The sequence below is a fragment of the Periophthalmus magnuspinnatus genome, chromosome 14 (assembly GCF_009829125.3).
Source record: "Periophthalmus magnuspinnatus isolate fPerMag1 chromosome 14, fPerMag1.2.pri, whole genome shotgun sequence".
In the NCBI taxonomy this organism is placed as follows: domain Eukaryota; kingdom Metazoa; phylum Chordata; class Actinopteri; order Gobiiformes; family Gobiidae; genus Periophthalmus; species Periophthalmus magnuspinnatus.
Window position 1 is genome coordinate 3,436,165 of NC_047139.1, and position 20,555 is coordinate 3,456,719.

Consider the following 20,555-nt stretch of genomic DNA (forward strand, 5'->3'; position numbering starts at 1 on the left):
CCCGGACTTCCCTCACCCCAGACACGTCCTCCCCGAGCCTCCTCAGCCGCTCGACACGGAGAAGCAGCGGCTCTACTGTTTTTGTCAGACACTTTGAGCAGCTGAAGTGTTTTTAAATGCGCTTTAGAAATAATAAACTTGACCTGAAAACGTACAGGCTCCATTTGTGACATCGGATTTGAACCGGCAACCCTGTGGTTCTGCGACAAACGCCTCGCCTCACTCCTTCTGCTTCTCAAAATGCCAATGGATATTTGATGTCACTTTTCAATGTCTTTTTTTTTTTTTTAAATCGAAATAAAAGTCAAAATCTTTGTCCAAATATAGAAACTTTTATTTTACAGTCTCAGCAAAAATATGACCCATTTTCCATTTGAATTACACTTTTGTTATTTATCTAAATACAGCTGTACAGGTGCTATGTCAGTACAAAAAAATATCACTTTCTGCTTGATACAAAATGTACAGTTCCTCCACGGGAAGATTGCACAGTTTAAAAACCTCTGCCCTTAAAACACAAACCAGATTTAGACTCAAAACGAAAACAAAAAACAAATCCCCAAAAATTAATTTAATCCCAATTTTAGCAGCACTTTTATTTTAAATTTTAAATAATATCTTAGTTTATTTTTTTTGTGTCAATATTTCACAATTTTTCCGCACCAGACTCATTTATAAATCTCCACCACTTGCTCGTCTCCGTGAAAATATAGTTTTGCCTGTAATATCCCACAGTATGGCATTTAATTGCATCTATCTCCATGGCAACGAGCACATAACCTAAAGCCAGCAAAGGCCAAGTTACAGGTCAGGTCTGTGGGAGAGAAGCCCCCGCTCGCAGTGAGAATTTGCGTTTTTTTTTTTTTTCCCCCAGGTATTTTTTTTTAAACATCTGTAACTGAAACAAGCTAAATAACATTAATGCCGCACTGTGGAACATTCCCGGCGACGCTACAACACCTAGAGACGTTCATTTTAAATAGATCACTGGCGCGTCTGAATTATTTCGCGCCCGTAGCTTTTTTCCGCGTTTGGATTCGAACACGTTTTGATGAAGAGTTTATGAGATGTTAAATTTTTCCACAGTTTTTGTCTGAGATTTTCATGATTAAAACACGGAACAAAACAGAAATACATAAAACATGCACAGGAACAAGCGAAACAGACGTCGACCCACGATGGAAAAAAAATACAAAATACAAAATTAAAAACGTGCAAAACAGACACATGAGTCGTACGAGCTTATTCCACAAAGTGATGCTGCGAATTTGAACGGAAAACTTTTGAGATACGACGTACACCGTTTAGATATCGTATTTTCTGGACTATACGTCACATTTTTGTTTCATATTTTGTCCGGGGGTGCGACTTATACTCAGACGCGACTTATACGTGAAATATATGTGTTTTTCTTTCGTTATTATGCGTCTTTTGGCTGGCGCGACTTACGCTCCAGTGCGACTTATACTCCAAATATGGTAAATGGACATAGCTAACGTGCTAGCCGCCGCGTTCCAAAGAGGAAGTGATCATGTGCGCGCTACTGGCTCCGTCGACTCTGGCTCCAATTCACTTTCTATTGAAAAACTATCGCTCCTCTCTCTGTAACTGCTGCTGTCAGACTTAAATTTGGTCTTTTTTGCAGTTTTTATTTCACTATTTTGTCTGTAAATCAAGATGTGAACGTTAAAAACAGACAAATAAAGCGCCTTTTTTTCCGCGAGGTCACTCCTGCTAGCGTTAGCAACAGGTTTGATTGACAGCGTTGCTAAGTGCGCCCCCAGTGGTGCGGGCGGGAAGGGGCTTTACTTTCAACAGCCTCGCTCTGGATTGGCTCTTTGGTTGCTATGATACTCGCGGTCGGAATTCCAAACACGGAAATCGGCTTCGAATTAGCTGCTATAACTGCTAGCCTCGATTAGCTTCATTTGACTTTGGACCTGGTCATATTTTTTCGATTTGATGTAAAATGTCGCTCGGTGCATCGTTTTTCTGGTTTTGTTTCACATCGTTGTTGGAAAATACATCGATTTTAAAACGTCTGCGATGGATTTAAACGTTCGACTTGGATTAAAAATAAGATGAGCCTTGGATTGAGTGAATGTCGTTCAGACAGAAGTGACGTTTTGCACTTAATTTATAATAAAAATGAGATTGTAAAGTTTGGCCCATGTGGCGTTTTGTACTGGGCCGTGAGATCCAGGAGGTGAAGACGAGTTTAAATGTCCTCACTCGGCTCAGGTGGTACGGGCGCGTTCATCTGGAGGTTGGTGGTTCAAAGCCCAATTATAATCAGTGGTGAGTTTGTGTCCCTGGGCAAGACACTTTTCTGCATCTATATGAATGGAGCATGATGGTAAATTGGACTGATTATGTGAGTCAGTCCCACTGCTCCTGTCCCACTGAACCTGTCCCACTGCTCATGTCCCATTACATGTGTCCCACTGCACCTGTCCCACTGAACCTGTCCCACTGAACCTGTCCCACTGCTCCTGTCCCACTGCTCCTGTCCCATTACATGTGTCCCATTACAATTGTCCCAGTGCAGCTACTGACACTGCACCTGTCCCATTTCTCCTGACATTGCACGTGTCCCACTGCACCTGTCCCACTGCAGTTACGGACACCGCACCTGTCCCACTGCTTCAGACATTGTACCAGTCTCACTGCTCCTGTCCCACTGCCCCTGTCCCACTGCCCCTGTCCCACTGCTCCCGTCCCACTGACCTCCACAGTTTTCCGGGTGGGTCACGTGCAGAGGACATCGCGCTCCTTATTCTTACGGGACAAGAAAATCTTCCTTAAAATCTTGCCCTGGTTTTGACTGACCTTTGACCCCAGTGTCCCCATTTTTTTTTTTGCCAATGATGGACACGGAGGCAGGTTGTATTTTGTACTGAGGTGGGTTTGGTTCAAGTTGATAAAAATGGGGTTTTGCCAATTCACAACACAAGACTTAAACGCAAAAAAATCAAAAACGAAACATGATTTTTAAAAATAAACATCAAGATTTACACATAAATTAAAGGTCAGCTATTGTTTTGAGCCTTATTTGAAGCACGTAGTTTGTGTAGCCCGTAAACACAATGAGTATGATTAAAAACAGTTTAAAAAAAAGCTAATTTACCACAATATATGACCTTTAACCTTTTAAATACCAGTTTCTTTAAATATCTGTATTTCGTTTGTCAGGATTGCATCTGTAATTATGGTAGATATTTGTAGATTTTAAGCTTTGTACAAATAAATTAAAAGGAAAAAAATGAAGTTAAGTTGGTTAGAACATCAAGAAAACAATAATACCCCACAAACATTTAACAAAAAACAACAACAACCGAAACAAAAAAGTGTTAAGTCCCTTTGGATCCAACACAAACAGAACAAAAAATAGAATAAAAATAAGACAGAAGTTAAGTTCAGTTTTGGGCAGGACGCGTTTGAAGGCAGGAAAACGCAGAGGAAAGTCTCACAGCTCTATTCACAGCAAATACATGTTTCAATCAAATCAAATACAAGAAAAACACAGCTCTCTGATTGGTTCTTTGCTAAGCCCCACCCCCAAATCTCCAGCGTAAAGTCACTGGTTGGTTGGAAATAAACAGTCAAACAGTCACGAGAATATAATAAAACTCTGTAAGATTTTAATTTAAATGGGTTTTTAACTTTTATATACGATAATTCCCCAAGTATCGTGATGTTATGTCGTAAACAATAGGCTCTGTGTACAGTAGCACGCTAGCTAGTCAAAGCTAACAGTCACGTTTATTAAATTCAGGTAAACATCCTATTAAAATACAAATTAATTAAACTAAAGATGACCCAATTACTTTCATATGTAGAATACTTTAGTTTGTGGTGTTGTTTTAATTTTTATAATGCCTCAAAATTAGCATTAGCGTTAGCATAGAGACATAAACATGTCTTTCTAAACACAAAAGTGTCCTCCGGTGACGTATTCAATTTTATTTGTGAAGCTCCCTGTCCAATGGCTGATTTTTAAATATTTATTTTAGCGTGACTCTGTAAAAACCTCATAGAGACAAAACTGAACAGGAAGTAGTGATGCTAACAGTGACGCTAACGGTGGCGCTAACGGTGAGGTAAAGTCATCGGTTGGTTGGAAATAAACAGTCAAACAGTCATGAGGATATAATAAAATACAATACAATTTAAATTTAAATAGATTTTTTACTTTTATATAGGATTATTCCCAAAGTATCATGATGTTTTTTTGTAAACAATAGGCTCTGTGTACAGTAGCACGCTAGCTAGCTCACTGTGTCTCAAAGCTAACAGTCACTTTCACTAAATTCAGGTAAACATCCTATTAAAATACAAATTAATTAAAGACAACACAATTATTTTTATGTGTAGAATACTTCAGTTTGTGGTTTAGTATGTCTCAAAGTTAGCATTAGCGTTAGCATTGAGACACAAACCTCTGTATCCTCCGGTTGTGAAGCTTTCTGTCCGCTGCCTGATCTTTAAATATTTATTGTAGCGTGACTCTGGAATAGACCTGGGACGATATTGAAATTTGGTGTCACGATTATCACGGCCAAAATAACTGCGATAATTACGATTATATCACGATAATGATTAAAGTTGCTGACAGTTTAAAAATATTATGAATGAAATGATCCAGATGATTCTAGTGAAAACAACTATGATCTAGCGGAGAACATTGTGAATAAACAGGGCCGTTGACAGAAATTTGGGGGCCCGGGTCAAGAAGACTCACAGTTCTGGGGCCCCTAAGACCCTGGGGCCCCGGACAACAGAGCCCTTTGTCCCCCTCTGTCGACTCCCCTGTGGTTAAGTAGCTTTTTTCTGCACATTCAGGTGATAAAATGACGATTATCTTTGTTGGCGATTATCACGATTATATAAAATGTCCCACGAATGATTACCGTGTTCCTTTTTCATCAAGATAAACAATATTTTTGTTTATCGTCCCACTCCTAGTCTGTAAAAACCTCGTAGAAATAAAACTGAACAGGAAATAGTGACGCTAACAGTGACGCTAACAGTGACGCTAACAGTGACGCTAACAGTGACGCTAACAGTGACGCTAACAGTGACGCTAACAGTGTGGTTGAGGGCGCAGTTGTGCACAGAATTATTAACGTTGCATAGTTCCTGGGAGTTACTTTTGGAAATGATTTGTTTTTGAATCGTCTTTCCGTTTGTCATTTATTTCCAAGTTTTTCCGACGTACGTAAGCTACTCTTTAAGGTTAGCGGGACTTAGCAAACGCTTCCCAATCGCTCCGCCCCTTCAGACCCTGTTTGTCAAACTCACATCTCTCTCACAAGGCACTAAAAATGTCATTCAAGTTTTTCCAATACGCAAGTGCTTTATGCATTTTAAACACCTCTGCGGCTCGGCCAATCAGACGGCTCGCTTTGAGTCAGCTGACCTGTCAATCACACAGTCAAATATCAGCAGCGATTTTGAACACAAAACCATCAGAAAAGAGAAACAAGACAGACAGCTTTCAAGGAGGGCAGGAAATTTGGTCCCGTTTAAGTTCATACGTCTGAAAAAAAAACTGTTAAAAAGCATTAGAATAGACGGATGAGGTTAGCGCTGATGTTAGCTAGTTATTAAGTTAGTAATGTTCATTGACGTTAGCCGGCGGATCATGTCACATAGGCCATAACGGTGAACTTTAGGAAACAATAGCTCCATTTTTTGTATGCATTTGTAAAATATTTGACGTTTGTGAACAAAATAGTCACAATAAAACACAATTTGCGTCGTGTTGGAGCTAAAAATATCAGGAAAATCCTCACCAAACTTGTCCATTGCTAAAGTTTTCGTACAAATAGTAAAAGACAAAAATCAAATCTGTAACTGGATAAAAAGTTTTAAGCTGCTGATCCAAAAGATTTCTTCAGTTTTGGTCAGATTACTGCTGGATTATATCTGTCTGAAGGAAGAAGCTAACTACACTGAAGCTAGCTTGGACGAGCAGCCAAACGTCTTCACTCCTGCAAATTTTTTTGTAAAAAAGTCAAAGTTAAATCCGTCAACTGGACAAAAAGTTGTAGGAGTGAAGACGTTTCGCTGCTCGTCCAAAACGAGAGTCCAGAACTGAAGAAGCGTTTTGGACGAGCAGAGAAACGTCTTCACTCCTGCGACTTTTTGTCCAGTTGACGGATTGAACTTCGACTTTTTACTATGGATCGGACTTAGTAAAAGGTCAGAGTTTTGTTACAGACTTGAAGTTTTCTTTTACAATGTTGTCACGAGTTGTCAAACTTGTCCACAACTTGCATAATTTATCTGAACGAGAGCAAGCTGCTGAATTTTAAGTCTGACAGACCTAAAATTCTGTAATGAAAATGAAAATAAGAAGAAAAGATAGAGTTAAAACAAGTTGCTACAGTGTTTTAGGACCACGTCTCCACAGTCTTTTCGCCTTGAGGAGGTCGGGTGGAGGTACGCGGCTCGCTCCCTTCACCGGCGGCTGTAAATTGGCTGCGGTGGGTCCGGAGCTCAGCGGGGGTCCCCTCTGTTGAAGTGGTCCAGGACGGTGGAGTTAGTCCGTTCAAAGATCCACTGCTGGCTCTGAGAGGAGGGGTCACATGTGCTCATGAAGACACGCCTCTCTGTGGGACTGCTGTCGATGCAGCTGTTACTGACCGGGTGGTACAGGCTGCGGTCCTGCACCAGAACAGAGGGACGGGATCAGCTACCACATCTGCCACTCACTCAGGGTCTGTTTGGGTTATTATTTATCAGACACTTCGTTTGGTGAGAACTTGAAGATGAGTGGACCGAGAAATGTAGAGGGATTAAAAGAAACATTGGAAAACAACTTCAGATGGGACTTAAAACCTAAACTCCGCCCACAGTCACAACCATAAACTGTATAGACCGTATTTTCAGAGTATAAGTCGCACTGGAGTATAAGTCGCACTGGAGTATAAGTCGTACTGGAGTATAAGTCGCACTGGAGTATAAGTCGTACTGGAGTATAAGTCGTACAGGAGTATAAGTCGTACAGGAGTATAAGTCGCTCTGGAGTATAAGTCGCACTGGAGTATAAGTCGTACAGGAGTATAAGTCGCACTGGAGTATAAGTCGCACTGGAGTATAAGTCGTACTGGAGTATAAGTCGCACTGGAGTATAAGTCGTACAGGAGTATAAGTCGTACAGGAGTATAAGTCGTACAGGAGTATAAGTCGCTCTGGAGTATAAGTCGCACTGGAGTATAAGTCGTACAGGAGTATAAGTCGCACTGGAGTATAAGTCACACAGGAGTATAAGTCGTACTGAAGTATAAGTCACACTGGAGTATAAGTCGTACCAACCAAAAAATGCGTCATAATGAAGAAAAAACATATATTTCACATATAAGTCGCACCCCCGGACAAACTATGAAAAAAAAGTGTGACTTATACTCTGGAAAATACGGTAAATAAACGGACATAGCTAACCTGCTAGCTGCCGTGTTTCAAATACAGTAGCAAGTGATCATGGGCGCATTTCCGGCTCCATCAATCCTGGCTCGAATTCACTTTCTATTGAAAAACTGTGTCCTCTCTCTGCACCTGCTGCTGTCAGACTCATTATTTTGGTCTTAAATGTTCGTGTTAACCCTCTACATGATCCTGGGGTTTTTATTTTGCTATTTTGTCTGTCAATTAAGATATGAACATGAATAACAGACAAATCAGGCGCCTTCGTTCTCTGAGGTCACTCCCGCTAGCGTTAGCAACAGGTTTGATTGACAGCGTTGCTAAGTGCCTGTTCTTTACTAAACCAGTGGTGCGGGCGGAAAGGGACGTTACTTTCAACATCTTCGCTTTGGATTGGCTCTTTGGTTGCTAGGACACTCACAGTCAGAATTCCAAATATGGGACTCTGCTCCAAATTAGCCGCTATAACTGCTAGCCTCGGTTAGCTTCATTTGACTGGAGCCAGACACTATGGGTGACGTTTCACTCACTTAGTCCACTTCTTTATACAGTCTGTGGTCAGCGGTGACGGTAAACCACCTTTTATTTCCCTGTTAGAGGGATTTTTAATGTTTTATAACTTAAATTTAAGTAATCAAGACATAGATAGATAGATAGATAGATAGATAGATAGATAGATAGATAGATAGATAGATAGATAGATAGATAGATAGATAGATAGATAGATAGATAGATAGATAGATAGATAGATAGATAGATAGATAGATAGATAGATTAGATTAGATTAGATTAGATTAGATTAGATTAGGATAGATAGATAGATAGATAGATAGATAGATAGATAGATAGATAGATAGATAGATAGATAGATAGATAGATTAGATTATATTAGGATAGATAGATGGATAGATAGATAGATAGATAGATAGATAGATTAGATTATATTAGGATAGACAGATAGATAGATAGATAGATAGATAGATTAGATTATATTAGGATAGACAGATAGATAAATAGATAGATAGATTAGATTATATTAGGATAGATAGATGGATAGATAGATTAGATTATATTAGGATAGATAGATGGATAGATAGATAGATAGATAGATAGATAGATAGATAGATTAGATTATATTAGGATAGATAGATGGATAGATAGATAGATAGATAGATAGATAGATAGATAGATTAGATTATATTAGGATAGATAGATAGATAGATAGATAGATTAAATTATATTAGGATAGATAGATGGATAGATAGATAGATAGATAGATAGATAAGATTAGGATAGATAGATAGATAGATACATAGATAGATAGATAGATAGATGAGCTGAGATGTCTGAGCTGACACATAAAGTGCAGACTTTCAGGTTCTAGACGGGGCTGCTCTGTGTCGTCTCTTTCGTTCTTGAAGCAGGTCAGAGGAGGAACATTCTGCTGCTCATGTACGAGAGCTCTCAACGTAAAACAAACTCTCGTGCTTTCTTAGTCCCGTTCTAAAGCCGTTACCTCCTCCAAAACGTACCTTCCTGTATCTCCAGAGCTGGTTGCCCTTCATGCCGTGGCAGTCGTACAGAGTCACCGGGCTGTTGTGGGACACGGCGTCGAAACAGACCTTCTTCGTGTGCATGGGGTCTCCAACGCGGACGTCCTCCCTCCAGCCGAACGTGAACACCTGCGAACACACGAGGCGATGTTTAGCACTGTAGCGTCAAAGCTAGCATGCTAACAACGACTGACGCTTACGACGGACCAGTGTAAACACGACCAATCGAAAGTTTGGACACGTCACCTCATTTTAGGCTTTACTATTTTCTACATTTTAGCGATTTTGATAAAGTTTTGTGCGGTATTTTTGTTCAACAGAAAGAAATGAATCGACCGTTTTTTTTTTCCCCAGCTGTTTTTATTTGTATATTTTTGTGAACGTGTTAAAAATAGACCCTCTGTCTTTCTGGAGCGAGGCGGCTGAACGTAACGCCCCTTCCTGCTCGCTCGCTGTCAATCAAACCTGTTGCTAACGCTAACAGGGGTGACGTCGGAGAAAGAAGGCAGCTGATTTGTCTCTTATTAACGTTTATATCTTGATTTACGGACACAATAGTGAAATAAAAACCCGAAAGACCAAAACGGTGAGTCTGACAGCAGCAGTTACAGAGAGAGGGTGATAGTTTTTCAATAGAAAGTAAATTGGAGCAAGAGTTCATGGAGGTGGAAGTGCGTCCATGATCACTTCCTGTTTGGAACGCGGCGCTAGCATGTTAGCTATGTCCATTTATATATTCAGTCTGAAAAATACTTTTACTTTTCAGTCCGGTTCAAAAATATAGAGGTGTAGAAAGAACAGACACTGCTCTCAAATCCATAGAGTAGATGTTTTTGTACTGCTTAATGTTCCGCAATATGGCATTAAACGTGTACTATCTTGAAGGAGATAAGCAGGTTATCGATTTTTTGAGCTGATAACAATATTGATTTCCCCACTAACCCATGTATATTTGCATTAACAAAGGCTGTAATTGAAAAAAAATTGCAATGTAGACAAGTTTAAAACCATACTGCGGAACATTTCTGGAAAAACAATGCTATATATATGCTGTCGAGAAAACTTACATAGTGTACGTTTAAATATTTCCCCTATAAGAACATACTTTTTCTATATCTCTATAAAGCTGAAGGGTAAATTCAACACTTTTACTTAGATTTTCAGGTGATATTTTTACTTTTACTTGAGTATTTTGTTGCTGTATCTGTACTTTTACTTAAGTAACAACACTGAGTACTTGTTCCACCTCTGTTTGTTTGTGCGTCGGCTTAAATGCCTTGTCTGTCCTATTAGGCCTGTTGTAATAAACCTCCTGTGATACTTTGGCTCAGAGCTCACGTCACATTACACAACGATGCATCTGCAGATTAGAATTAAAGTGTGAGCGGCGCCGCGGCCAAGAAACAAAAGAGGACGTTCGATCTGGAGACAGGAGCCAAGTGCAGTTAGACTGAAGTGACGCAGAGCTCCAGACTGACACAGAACGACACGGCTAAGCTAGCTTCAGACTGACACAGAGCAACACGGCTAAGCTAGCTTCAGACTGACACAGAACGACACGGCTAAGCTAGCTTCAGACTGACACAGAACGACACAGAGCAACACGGCTAAGCTAGCTTCAGACTGACACAGAACGACACAGAGCAACACGGCTAAGCTAGCTTCAGACTGACACAGAACGACACGGCTAAGCTAGCTTCAGACTGACACAGAGCAACACGGCTAAGCTAGCTTCAGACTGACACAGAACGACACGGCTAAGCTAGCTTCAGACTGACACAGAACGACACAGAGCAACACGGCTAAGCTAGCTTCAGACTGACACAGAATGACACAGAGCAACACGGCTAAGCTAGCTCCAGACTGACACAGAACGACACAGAGCAACACGGCTAAGCTAGCTCCAGACTGACACAGAACGACACAGAGCAACACGGCTAAGCTAGCTTCAGACTGACACAGAGCAACACGGCTAAGCTAGCTTCAGACTGACACAGAGCAACACGGCTAAGCTAGCTTCAGACTGCTAGCTTCTCTCCCTCTCTCCTCCTCTCTACTGTTCCGTTTTTAGACGTAGACCATCATGATCTCGTATTAAAAATAGTTTCAGTTTCAGACCTGTCCGTGGCCCCAGCCGGCCTCTCCTCTGCCCTTCACACAGGTGTCCAGACGGATGGGGCTCCCGGAGACGAAGTGTTTACTCTCCAAACACAACCCGCTCCCGGCGTTACGGATCTGGAACAACAAATATTAAAATGTTTTAACTTTTATAACAGTTTCACACCATTTACACTCAATCTACTGCAGTGACTCTCTGTGGTACGAGAAGCAGAGAGTGGGAATTCAGCTTAATGATGCTAATGCTGCTAACGCTAACGCTAACGCTAACGCTAACGCTAACGCTAACGCTAACGCTAACGAGAAGAAGAAGAAGAAGAAGAAGAAGAAGAAGAAGAAGAAGAAGAAGAAGAAGAAGAAGAAGAAGAAGAAGAAGAAGAAGAAGAAGAAGAAGAAGAAGAAGAAGAAGAAGAAGAAGAAGAAGAAGAAGAAGAAGAAGAAGAAGAAGAAGAAGAAGAAGAAGAAGAAGAAGAAGAAGAATTTTATCCGTGTCAGTTTCCGTCTTCTTTTTATCCTCCTGTTTTCCTCTTTTAGAACGACTTTTGACATAATTCTGGGCTTTTTCATCAGGATTTACAAGAACTTTTAAATAATGATCACATTTTAGGCCTTGGTTCTGTTTAAGAGCAGGTTTAGATCAGGAGCTGGGACAGGTGGGCAGTGCTCAGGTACATTTCCTCGAGTAATTTGTAATTTTCAAAGTACTTTTCCAGCAGCATACTTTTACTTCTACTTGAGTAATATTTTTTATTTATTTTTGTGTTATTTTTTTTTATTTTGTTAAGTAACAGTGAGAGGAATAGTACTGAAAGTTGTGGTTCCTCTTTCCGCTGTGAGTCTAAAGTGACAAAAGAAAAAAGAGAAAGACAAAGAAGAAGACGACAAAGAAGAAGAGGAAGAAGAGGAGTAAGAGGAAGAAGAAAACAAAGAGGAAAATGAAGCCTTTCTGTGTGGAGTTTTTCATGTTTCTCCTCGTGTCTGGATGGGTTTCCTCCGGGTACTCCGGTTTCCCCCATCAACCAAAACATGAACGCCCTTCGAGACAACTGTTGTTGTGATTTTGGGCGTTACAAAAATAAATGAATTGAATTGAATTGGACAAAGAAGGTAAAGATAAAAAAGACGAAGAGGAAGAGAAAGAAGATGAAGAAAATGAAGAATACAAAGAAGACAAAAAAGAAGATGAAGAAGAAAACAAAGGAAAATGAAGAAGTCGAAGATGAAGATAAAGAAGATGAAGAAGAGGAAGAGAAAGAAGATGAAGAAAATGAAGAATACAAAGAAGACAAAAAAGAAGATGAAGAAGAAGAAAACAAAGAGGAAAATGAAGTCGAAGACAAAGAAGAAAAAGACGAAGAAGATGAAGATTTGAACATTTGTTTTTCTTGCAGCTCCTTCAACTTTGACGCAGTGAGTTTCATTTTTATGGATGTTTGAAAATATCAGATTTTTTTTCATTATTTCAGACATTACGTCCAGACACTTACTCTTTCAGTTACTCTTACTCTTTAAGTTCCTCTTACTTGAGTATGGTTTTTGTCCTGTTAGATTATTAGATAATTAGATTTCTCTTTGTGGCCCAGACTGGGCTGGTCAGACTGTCCTGTACCTCTCCCCAGGCGGCAGCAGGGGGCTCCACTGGGGGGTAGTGCTTGGGCAGGTCCCAGGCCACTTCCTTCATGAACCATTTGAAGCTTTTACAGTTGAGTTTGGCTCTGAGCTCCTTCTGCGCCGTCATGTCTCCGGCCGACAGGTGTCTGTACTCCGGGCGGCGCTGGTAAATGTACTCGGCGTACTCGTCCATCCACACCTCCGCCACGCGCTTCAGGTTCTACAAGAAAAAAACGAACGAAAGAGTCAAAACATCCTCCACACGAACACAAACACTGACTCTTTTATTTAAGGTCAATGGGCCGTAGAGAAAGAGGCGACATTCATTTCTTTTATTTTTATTTCTACTCTCGTTCTTTCTCAAACAAAAACACAAACTGTCCATTTAAAACAGTAAAAACAGGAGCAGGTGAGAGTTAAATGTTCAGCTCCACATTTTTAAAAAGCTGCACCAAAGTGTCACACGTCCTTCATGAGAACTTGTACTAAAAGTTCTTCTCCTTCCCTCTCTCTCTACTGGTCTCCTCCTACCTTCCTCTCTCTTCCCCTCTCCTCATATCCTCTCGCTCCTCTTCCATCCCTCTCCTCCTCTCCTTTCTCTTGCTCCTCCTCTTCCCTCTTTCTCCCTTCCTCTCACTCCTCCTCTCCTCTCTCGCTCCTCCTCCCTCCTTCTCACTCCCTCTCTCTCCCCCGCTCTTCTCCTACCTTCCTCTCCCCTCTCTCTCTCGCTCCTCCTCTCCCCTCTCTCTCTTTCTCTACCCCTCTCCTCCTCCCTCTTTCACTGGCTCTCCTCCTATCCCCCTCTTCCTCTCACCTCATCTCCCCTCTCCCTCCTTCCCTCTCTCTTTCCTTCTCTCTATTGTTCAGTTTTCATAAATAGACAATCATGAGATCTTGTATTAAAAGTTCTTCTTCACCTCTTCTTTTTCACCCTCTCTCCTCTTTCTCTCCTCCTCCCTCTTTTCCTTCCCCCTCTCTCTCTCCCTGTCTCATCATCCAATCTCTCCTCCTCCCTCCCTCTGTCCTCCGCCCTTTCTCTCCCGCTCTCCACTTATGTTCCTCTCTCTTCCTATATCATCTCCTCTCCCTTCTTCTCTCCTCTTTCTATTCTCCTCCTTTTCTTCTCCTCTCGTCCTACCATCCTCTCTCTCTTCCACTCTCATCTTCTCCCTCCTCGTCTCTCTCTCTCTCCTCTCACTCCCTTCCTCCCTCTCCCACTCTCCTAATCTCCTCTTTCCTCCTCCCTCCCTCTCTCTCTCCTCCTCTCCTTTCTCTTGTTCCTCCTCCTCTCTCTCCCTACTCATCTCCTCTCCTCCTCCCTCTCAATCATGAGATCTTGTATTAAAAGTTCTCCTCCCCCTCCCTCTCCTCCCTTTCTCCTCTCCTCTCTCTCCTCTCCTCCCTCTCTCCTCCTCTCCTCCCTCTCTCCTCTCTCTCCTCCTCTCCTCCCTCTCTCCTCTCCTCCCTCTCTCCTCCCTCTCTCTCTCTCAAACAGTAAACACTTCATCTATAAACAGGCTTCATTTACGCCACAAAACGTGAAAAACACCATAAATCTTCCTGTGACGTATGGACTCAGTACTTTCCCACATACAGTACAAACGCAGTACAAACGCAGTACAAACGCAGTACAAACACAGTACAAACGCAGGACAAACGCAGTACAAACGCAGGACAAACGCAGTACAAACACAGTACAAACGCAGTACAAACGCAGTACAAACGCAGTACAAACACAGGATAAACGCAGTACAAACGCAGTACAAACGTAGTACAAACACAGTACAAACGCAGTACAAACGTAGTACAAACACAGTACAAACGCAGTACAAACGCAGTACAAACGCAGTACAAACGCAGTACAAACACAGTACAAACGCAGTACAAACGCAGTACAAACGCAATACAAACGCAGTACAAACAGGATAAACGCAGTACAAACACAGGACAAACGCAGTACAAACGCAGTGCAAACACAGTACAAACACAGTACAAACACAGTACAAACACAGTACAAACACAGGATAAACACAGTACAAACACAGTACAAACGCAGTACTTCCACGTGTGAGTATTTGTACACAACACTCGGTCGTATCTCGTACTAAACCTGCTGAATACTGAGGGACACGGAGCAGCTGGAGGTGGGAGCCGTGTCTTTTGGCCTGGAGCTCTGTCTGGTTCTGTGCTCTGGGTTCAGTTCCTTCGAGCTCTGGGGAACCGCACTTTATCTCCAAGAAATGTGCTCTGAAAATATCCGTCTGAAACACTGAGCACTGCTGGAGTGAAACGCCATAATACTGAGGATTATGACTGGGTTGGAATTGGGTGTGACGGCGGGAAGTGGGTCCATTATGTGAAACTGCCTTTTTTTAAAATTCCTATGTACAAATATGGATTTAATGTGGTGGAATTAATCAGATGTATAATTGTAACTTCAGCTGTTTAATTACAAAAATGTCGAAATGGAAAATATAATTAATAAACGTGTGTTCAGAATGATGTGTTTGTTCTACCGCTCGAAACATGGAGTCAAACCAGTGTAATTATGGGTCCTCTGTCTGCGCTCTTTGGGTCCTCTGTCTGCGCGCTATGGGTCCTCTGTCTGCGCTCTTTGGGTCCTCTGTCTGCGCTCTTTGGGTCCTCTGTCTGCACTCTTTGGGTCCTCTGTCTGCACTCTTTGGGTCCTCTGTCTGAGCTCTTTGGGTCCTCTGTCTGCGCTCTATGTGTCCTCTCTTTTGGGTCCTCTGTCTGAGCTCTTTGGGTCCTCTGTCTGCACTCTTTGGGTCCTCTCTTTTGGGTCCTCTGTCTGCACTCTTTGGGTCCTCTCTTTTGGGTCCTCTGTCTGCGCTCTTTGGGTCCTCTGTCTGCACTCTTTGGGTCCTCTCTTTTGGGTCCTCTGTCTGTGCTCTATGTGTCCTCTTTATCTGAGGGAGTAGCTGCAGCCCTGTACTCCACCGGTTCCTTCTGGCTGTGCCCAAAGCCAGAATCAAGACCAGAGGAGACAAAGCCTTTTCTGTGGCAGCGCCCTCTGCCTGTCACATCCTCTCAGTCTTTAACACAGTTTAAGACTAGACTGAAAACCCACCTCTTCTCCCTGGCATTTAATATTACCTAGACAGGATCTCTTGGTGTTTTATTCTTCTGTTCCTGTGTATCGTGTTCTCTGTATTTGTTTTTTGTTGAATTTTATGTGAAGCTCTTTGATCAGCTCAACTTGTTGTAAATGTGATATAGAAATAAACTTGAATTGAAGGTAACTTACCAGAGGCACCCACCAGGGGGCACTTACCATTACCAGAGACAGTTACCAGAGGCACTTACCAAGGACACTTATCAGGGACACCTACTATTACTAGGGACACTTACCAGAGGAACTTACTGGGGTAACTTACCGGGGTAACTTACCAGAGACACTTACCAGAGACACTTTTCAGGGACACTTACAAGACAATCAAATTTGAATAAACTTCTTGATAGTAAACTGTAAATTCTTAATGTTTGGACTGATTCTGAACATCAGTATCATGTTTTGTCCTGGAGTCAGGGGCGAACTCAGAGCGTGACGCATTTTCACTTCCCAAAAACATAAACACTTTCAAATTTGGACACACTGGAGTCTCTAAAGCTCTTAAACACTCACACTGCTCCTGTTGTTTTAATGATTTAAACGGACCTCTGCAGGCCTGTGTTCTGTTTTTGTTTGTTTGTATTGATCCGGATGAGTCTGACAATGACAAAAAACGGCTTTTCCGATTCATTTTTTTGGACGATAATTTCGAGCAGTTCAGAAATGATCCGTCAGCACTAAACGAGGACTAAACCTGTCAAAACAGTGGATAAAACATGACATATATTTGTACGTTTGACCCGTTTTAATGGCGTTATACTGTGTGACACTTACACGGGCCAGACTGACTCCTCCTGGGACTTTATACGGGACGTACTTCCTGTAGATGTGTCCCACTCTGGAGCAGGGGATGTCCTCCATTCGGCCTCCGCACATCCAAACCTGCAGCGGGACGAAAGGTGTTAGCATCGTTAGCATTTCTCAAACTACGCTACAAGACTTTCTCTGCAGTTTCGTTTGATTTTACCGTCAGTTTTATCTCGATTTTTGTCCCGTCTTTTGTTTTGGCGTAGTCGTTGTTGAGAATGTGTGTTTGTGCGTTGGACAGGTGCATTGTGGGACATTTTGAGAGCTTTATTTTGGCACCAACTGGATATTCGGACACTCTCACGGCAGCTAAAGCTAATTCACGTTGGGCGTTAGCATCGCGGCGGCCGTTATATCGACTTCTCGTTGGATTTATCAAACTGGAATCATATATTTTGGGGTGAATATTTATCGTTTGTACAGATGTAAGTGAAGTACCACAGACTAAATATAAACGTAAAGTGTTTCATTCTGTTTATTTACTGCAGCTCGCTCTTTTTTAACTTGTAGATTTAGAACAGATTTTGTGGTTTAATTCTGCTCTTGGATTTTTGTGTCAGTGTAAATTAGTTTTATTATTATTGTTTCGTGTTTATATTTAGTGATGGATCAAACTTCAAAATGGAGACAGGGCTGCTCCAGATTTCATGTTCGGTTTCCTCCCTCTCCTCCTTCCTCATCCATCTCTCTCTCCTTCCTCTCCTCCGCCTCTCTCCTCCTTCCCCCCTCTCTCTCCCTCTCAACTCCTCCCTCGCTCCTCCTCCTCATTCCTCTCTCCTCTCTCTTCTTCCTCTCCTCATCCCTCTCTCCTGCTCTCTACCTCTGTCTCCTCCTCCGTTCCTCTGTCCTCCTCCCATCTCCTCTTCTCCTCTTCCCCCCTCTCTCTCCCACTCTCCTCCCTCTCTCCTCATCCCTCTCTCCTCCTCTATCCCTCTCTCTCCATCTCACCTCCTTCTTCTCTCCTCTTCCTTCTCCTGCTCTCTTTCCTTTTCCGTCTCCCTCCCTCTCTCCTCCTCTTCTCCCTCTCCTCTCTCCTCCTCTCTACCTCTCTCTCTCCTCCTCCATCCCTCTCTTCTCCTGCCACCTCCTCTTCTCCTCCTCCCTCTCTCTCTCTCTCTCTCCCACTCTCCTCCTCTCTACCTCTCTCTCTCCTCCTCCATCCCTCTCTTCTCCTGGCACCTCCTCTTCTCCTCCTCCCTCTCTCTCTCTCTCTCTCTCCTCCTCCTCCTCCTCCTCCTCCCTCTCTCCTTCTCCTCCTCCCTCTCTCCTTCTCTCTCTTGTTTTAAAAGTTCCAGTATTAAAGTTACATTGACAGGGCTGGTCCAGACCTCCCTGTTTGTTTTTTTAGGATCGCAGTATTCCCAGACTCCCTGTTTGGTCTGAGGATCCCAGTATTCCCAGACTCCCTGTTTGGTCTGAGGATCGCAGTATTCCCAGACTCCCTGTTTGGTCTGAGGATCGCAGTATTCCCAGACTCCCTGTTTGGTCTGAGGATCGCAGTATTCCCGGTTCCACTCCGGCTGCTCATTCACTTCCTGATGAAATCACACTCGGAGTCTCCCGTTTCAGCAGCGGTGGGTTTGATGGTGGTTGTTAATTTAATGCAGTGTCCTGTAACGTGAGAATTTATTTGCAAACACTGAGCATTCCCAGTCTCCGGAGAGGAGCGTGAAACGGCGGAGGCAGCGGAGGGGAAAACAGCCGCCGCTAAATTACATCTAGTAGTGAATTTTTATGAATAGGAAACGACTTGAATCACATGACGAGTCCCCGTACGGCCAATCAAAACACTCCCACCGCTTTTTATTCACTCAAAGAAGGATTCAATTATAACAACAGCCCTTCAGCGCCGTTAGCATGCGCCGCGCGTGCACCGTTAGCATGCGCCGCGCCTGCGCCGTTAGCATGCGCCGTGTGTGCGCCGCGCGAGCTAACGGTTTATGGACGCTCCGTATAGAATCACTCAAGGAGAAAAAAAACACAGGCAACGGCCCAATCTAATAAAGTTTAGGTTTGGAGATGATGAATGTGGACTCAAGAACGAGGGATCAGACGGAGGGAAAGAGGGGGAGAGAGGGAGGGATCAGACAGAGGGAAAGAGGGGGAGAGAGGGAGGGATCAGACAGAGGGAAAGAGGGGGAGAGAGGGAGGGATCAGACAGAGGGAAAGAGGGGGAGAGAGGGAGGGATCAGACAGAGGGAAAGAGGGGGAGAGAGGGAGGGATGCAGACAGAGGGAGGAGAGAGGGAGAGAGAGGGAGGGAGAGGGAGGGAGAGAAGGGGAGGGATCAGACAGAGGGAAAGAGGGGGAGAGAGGGAGGGATCAGACAGAGGGAAAGAGGGGGAGAGGAGGGATCAGACAGAGGGAAAGAGGGGGAGAGGGGGGATCAGACGAGAGAGGGAGAGAGGGAGGGATGCAGACAGAGGGAGAGGGGGAGAGAAGGAGAGAGGGAGGGATGCAGACAAGAGAGGGAGAGGGGGAGAGAGGGAGAGAGAGGGAGAGGGGATCAGACGAGAGAGGGAAGGCGGAGAGAGAGGAAGGGATACAGAGAGAGGGAAGGAGAGGAAGGGATCAGACGAGAGAGGAAAGAACCAACATGAACAAGTGCCCAAGGATGGAGGGATACAGAGGGAGGGAGGAGGAGAGAGGGGGAGACAGGGAGGGAGAAAAGGGGAGGGATCAGACAGAGGGAGGAGAGAGGGGGAGAAAAGGAGTGAGGGAGGGAGAGAAGGGGAGGGATCAGACGAGAGAGGGACAGATGGAGGGATGCAGACAGAGGGAGAGGGGGAGAGAGGTAGAGAGAGGGAGGGGGGATCAGATGAGAGAGGGAAGGCAGAGAGAGAGGAAGGGATACAGACAGAGGGCGAGAGGAAGGGAGGGATACAGAGAGAGGGAAGGAGAGGGAGGGATCAGACGAGAGAGGAAAGAACCAGAAAGAACAAGTGCCTGAGGATGGAGGGATACAGAGAGAGGGAGAGAGAGAGAAGAATATAGAGAGAGAGAGAGGGAGGGAGGAATACAGAGGAGGAGCAAGGGAAGGAGAGGGCAGAGAGAGGGAGAGAGAGACAGAGTAAGAGAGAGAAAGAGAGGGAGAGAAAAAACAAATTGTAATTTCTCTGACATGATTATGTTGGTGTTTGTAAAGACGTAAAGGTCAAAGGTCGTTTTGTTTTTACACTGAAGTTTTTATTTAAATAAAAATAAACTTTGTGATTTTAATATTTGCACAAACTCACAGTCCAGTTTTGATTTGATTATAACAAACTGTGTTGGTTTTATAAAGGTCAGAGTGCGAGGTGCAGCCGCTCAGCTCTACTTCCTGTTTTGCGTGACATCACTTCCTGTGGGGCCGTGGGCGTTACCTTGAATGAGATCTCGTACTGCTCTCCTCCCCAGATCTCCAGCCCCGTGTCATATCCTCCCAGCTCCCAGAACCACTTCCTGTCCACAGCAAACAGTCCTCCAGCCATCACCGGAGACCTGCACAGAGGACACACTGTGAGACACACAACACACAACAGACACACAACTGCACAGAGGACACACTGTGAGACACACAACAGACACACAACAGACAGAGGACACACTGTGAGACACACAACAGACACACAACAGACACACAACTGCACAGAGGACACACTGTGAGACACACAACAGACACACAACAGACACACAACAGACACACAACAGACACACAACTGCACAGAGGACACACTGTGAGACACACAACAGACACACAACTGCACAGAGGACACACTGTGAGACACACAACACACAACAGACACACAACTGCACAGAGGACACACTGTGAGACACACAACACACAACAGACACACAACAGACACACAACAGACAGAGGACACACTGTGAGACACACAACAGACACACAACTGCACAGAGGACACACTG

The 20,555-nt window shown here is 43.5% G+C and overlaps 1 protein-coding gene across 2 annotated transcripts in view; it reads right to left on the reverse strand.

The window, feature by feature from the left end:
• Positions 1–312: 312 nt before the first annotated feature.
• LOC117381576 (polypeptide N-acetylgalactosaminyltransferase 10-like) overlaps positions 313–20,555 on the reverse strand; it is a 131,084-nt gene continuing 110,841 nt past the window's right edge. The window contains exons 7-13 of one of the 2 annotated variants that reach the window (XR_008648940.1): positions 20,009–20,126; positions 16,615–16,722; positions 12,709–12,930; positions 11,100–11,216; positions 8,961–9,110; positions 5,059–6,669; positions 313–5,011 (exon numbers count right to left, since the gene is read on the reverse strand). Coding sequence is in view for 1 of the 2 variants with exons in the window: in XM_055226636.1 (XP_055082611.1) it covers positions 6,502–6,669; positions 8,961–9,110; positions 11,100–11,216; positions 12,709–12,930; positions 16,615–16,722; positions 20,009–20,126 (883 nt within the window). In the remaining variant the exon portion in view is untranslated. Of the gene's footprint in view, positions 6,670–8,960; positions 9,111–11,099; positions 11,217–12,708; positions 12,931–16,614; positions 16,723–20,008; positions 20,127–20,555 lie in introns of both variants that reach the window. The other variant, XM_055226636.1, reaches the window with a different exon arrangement.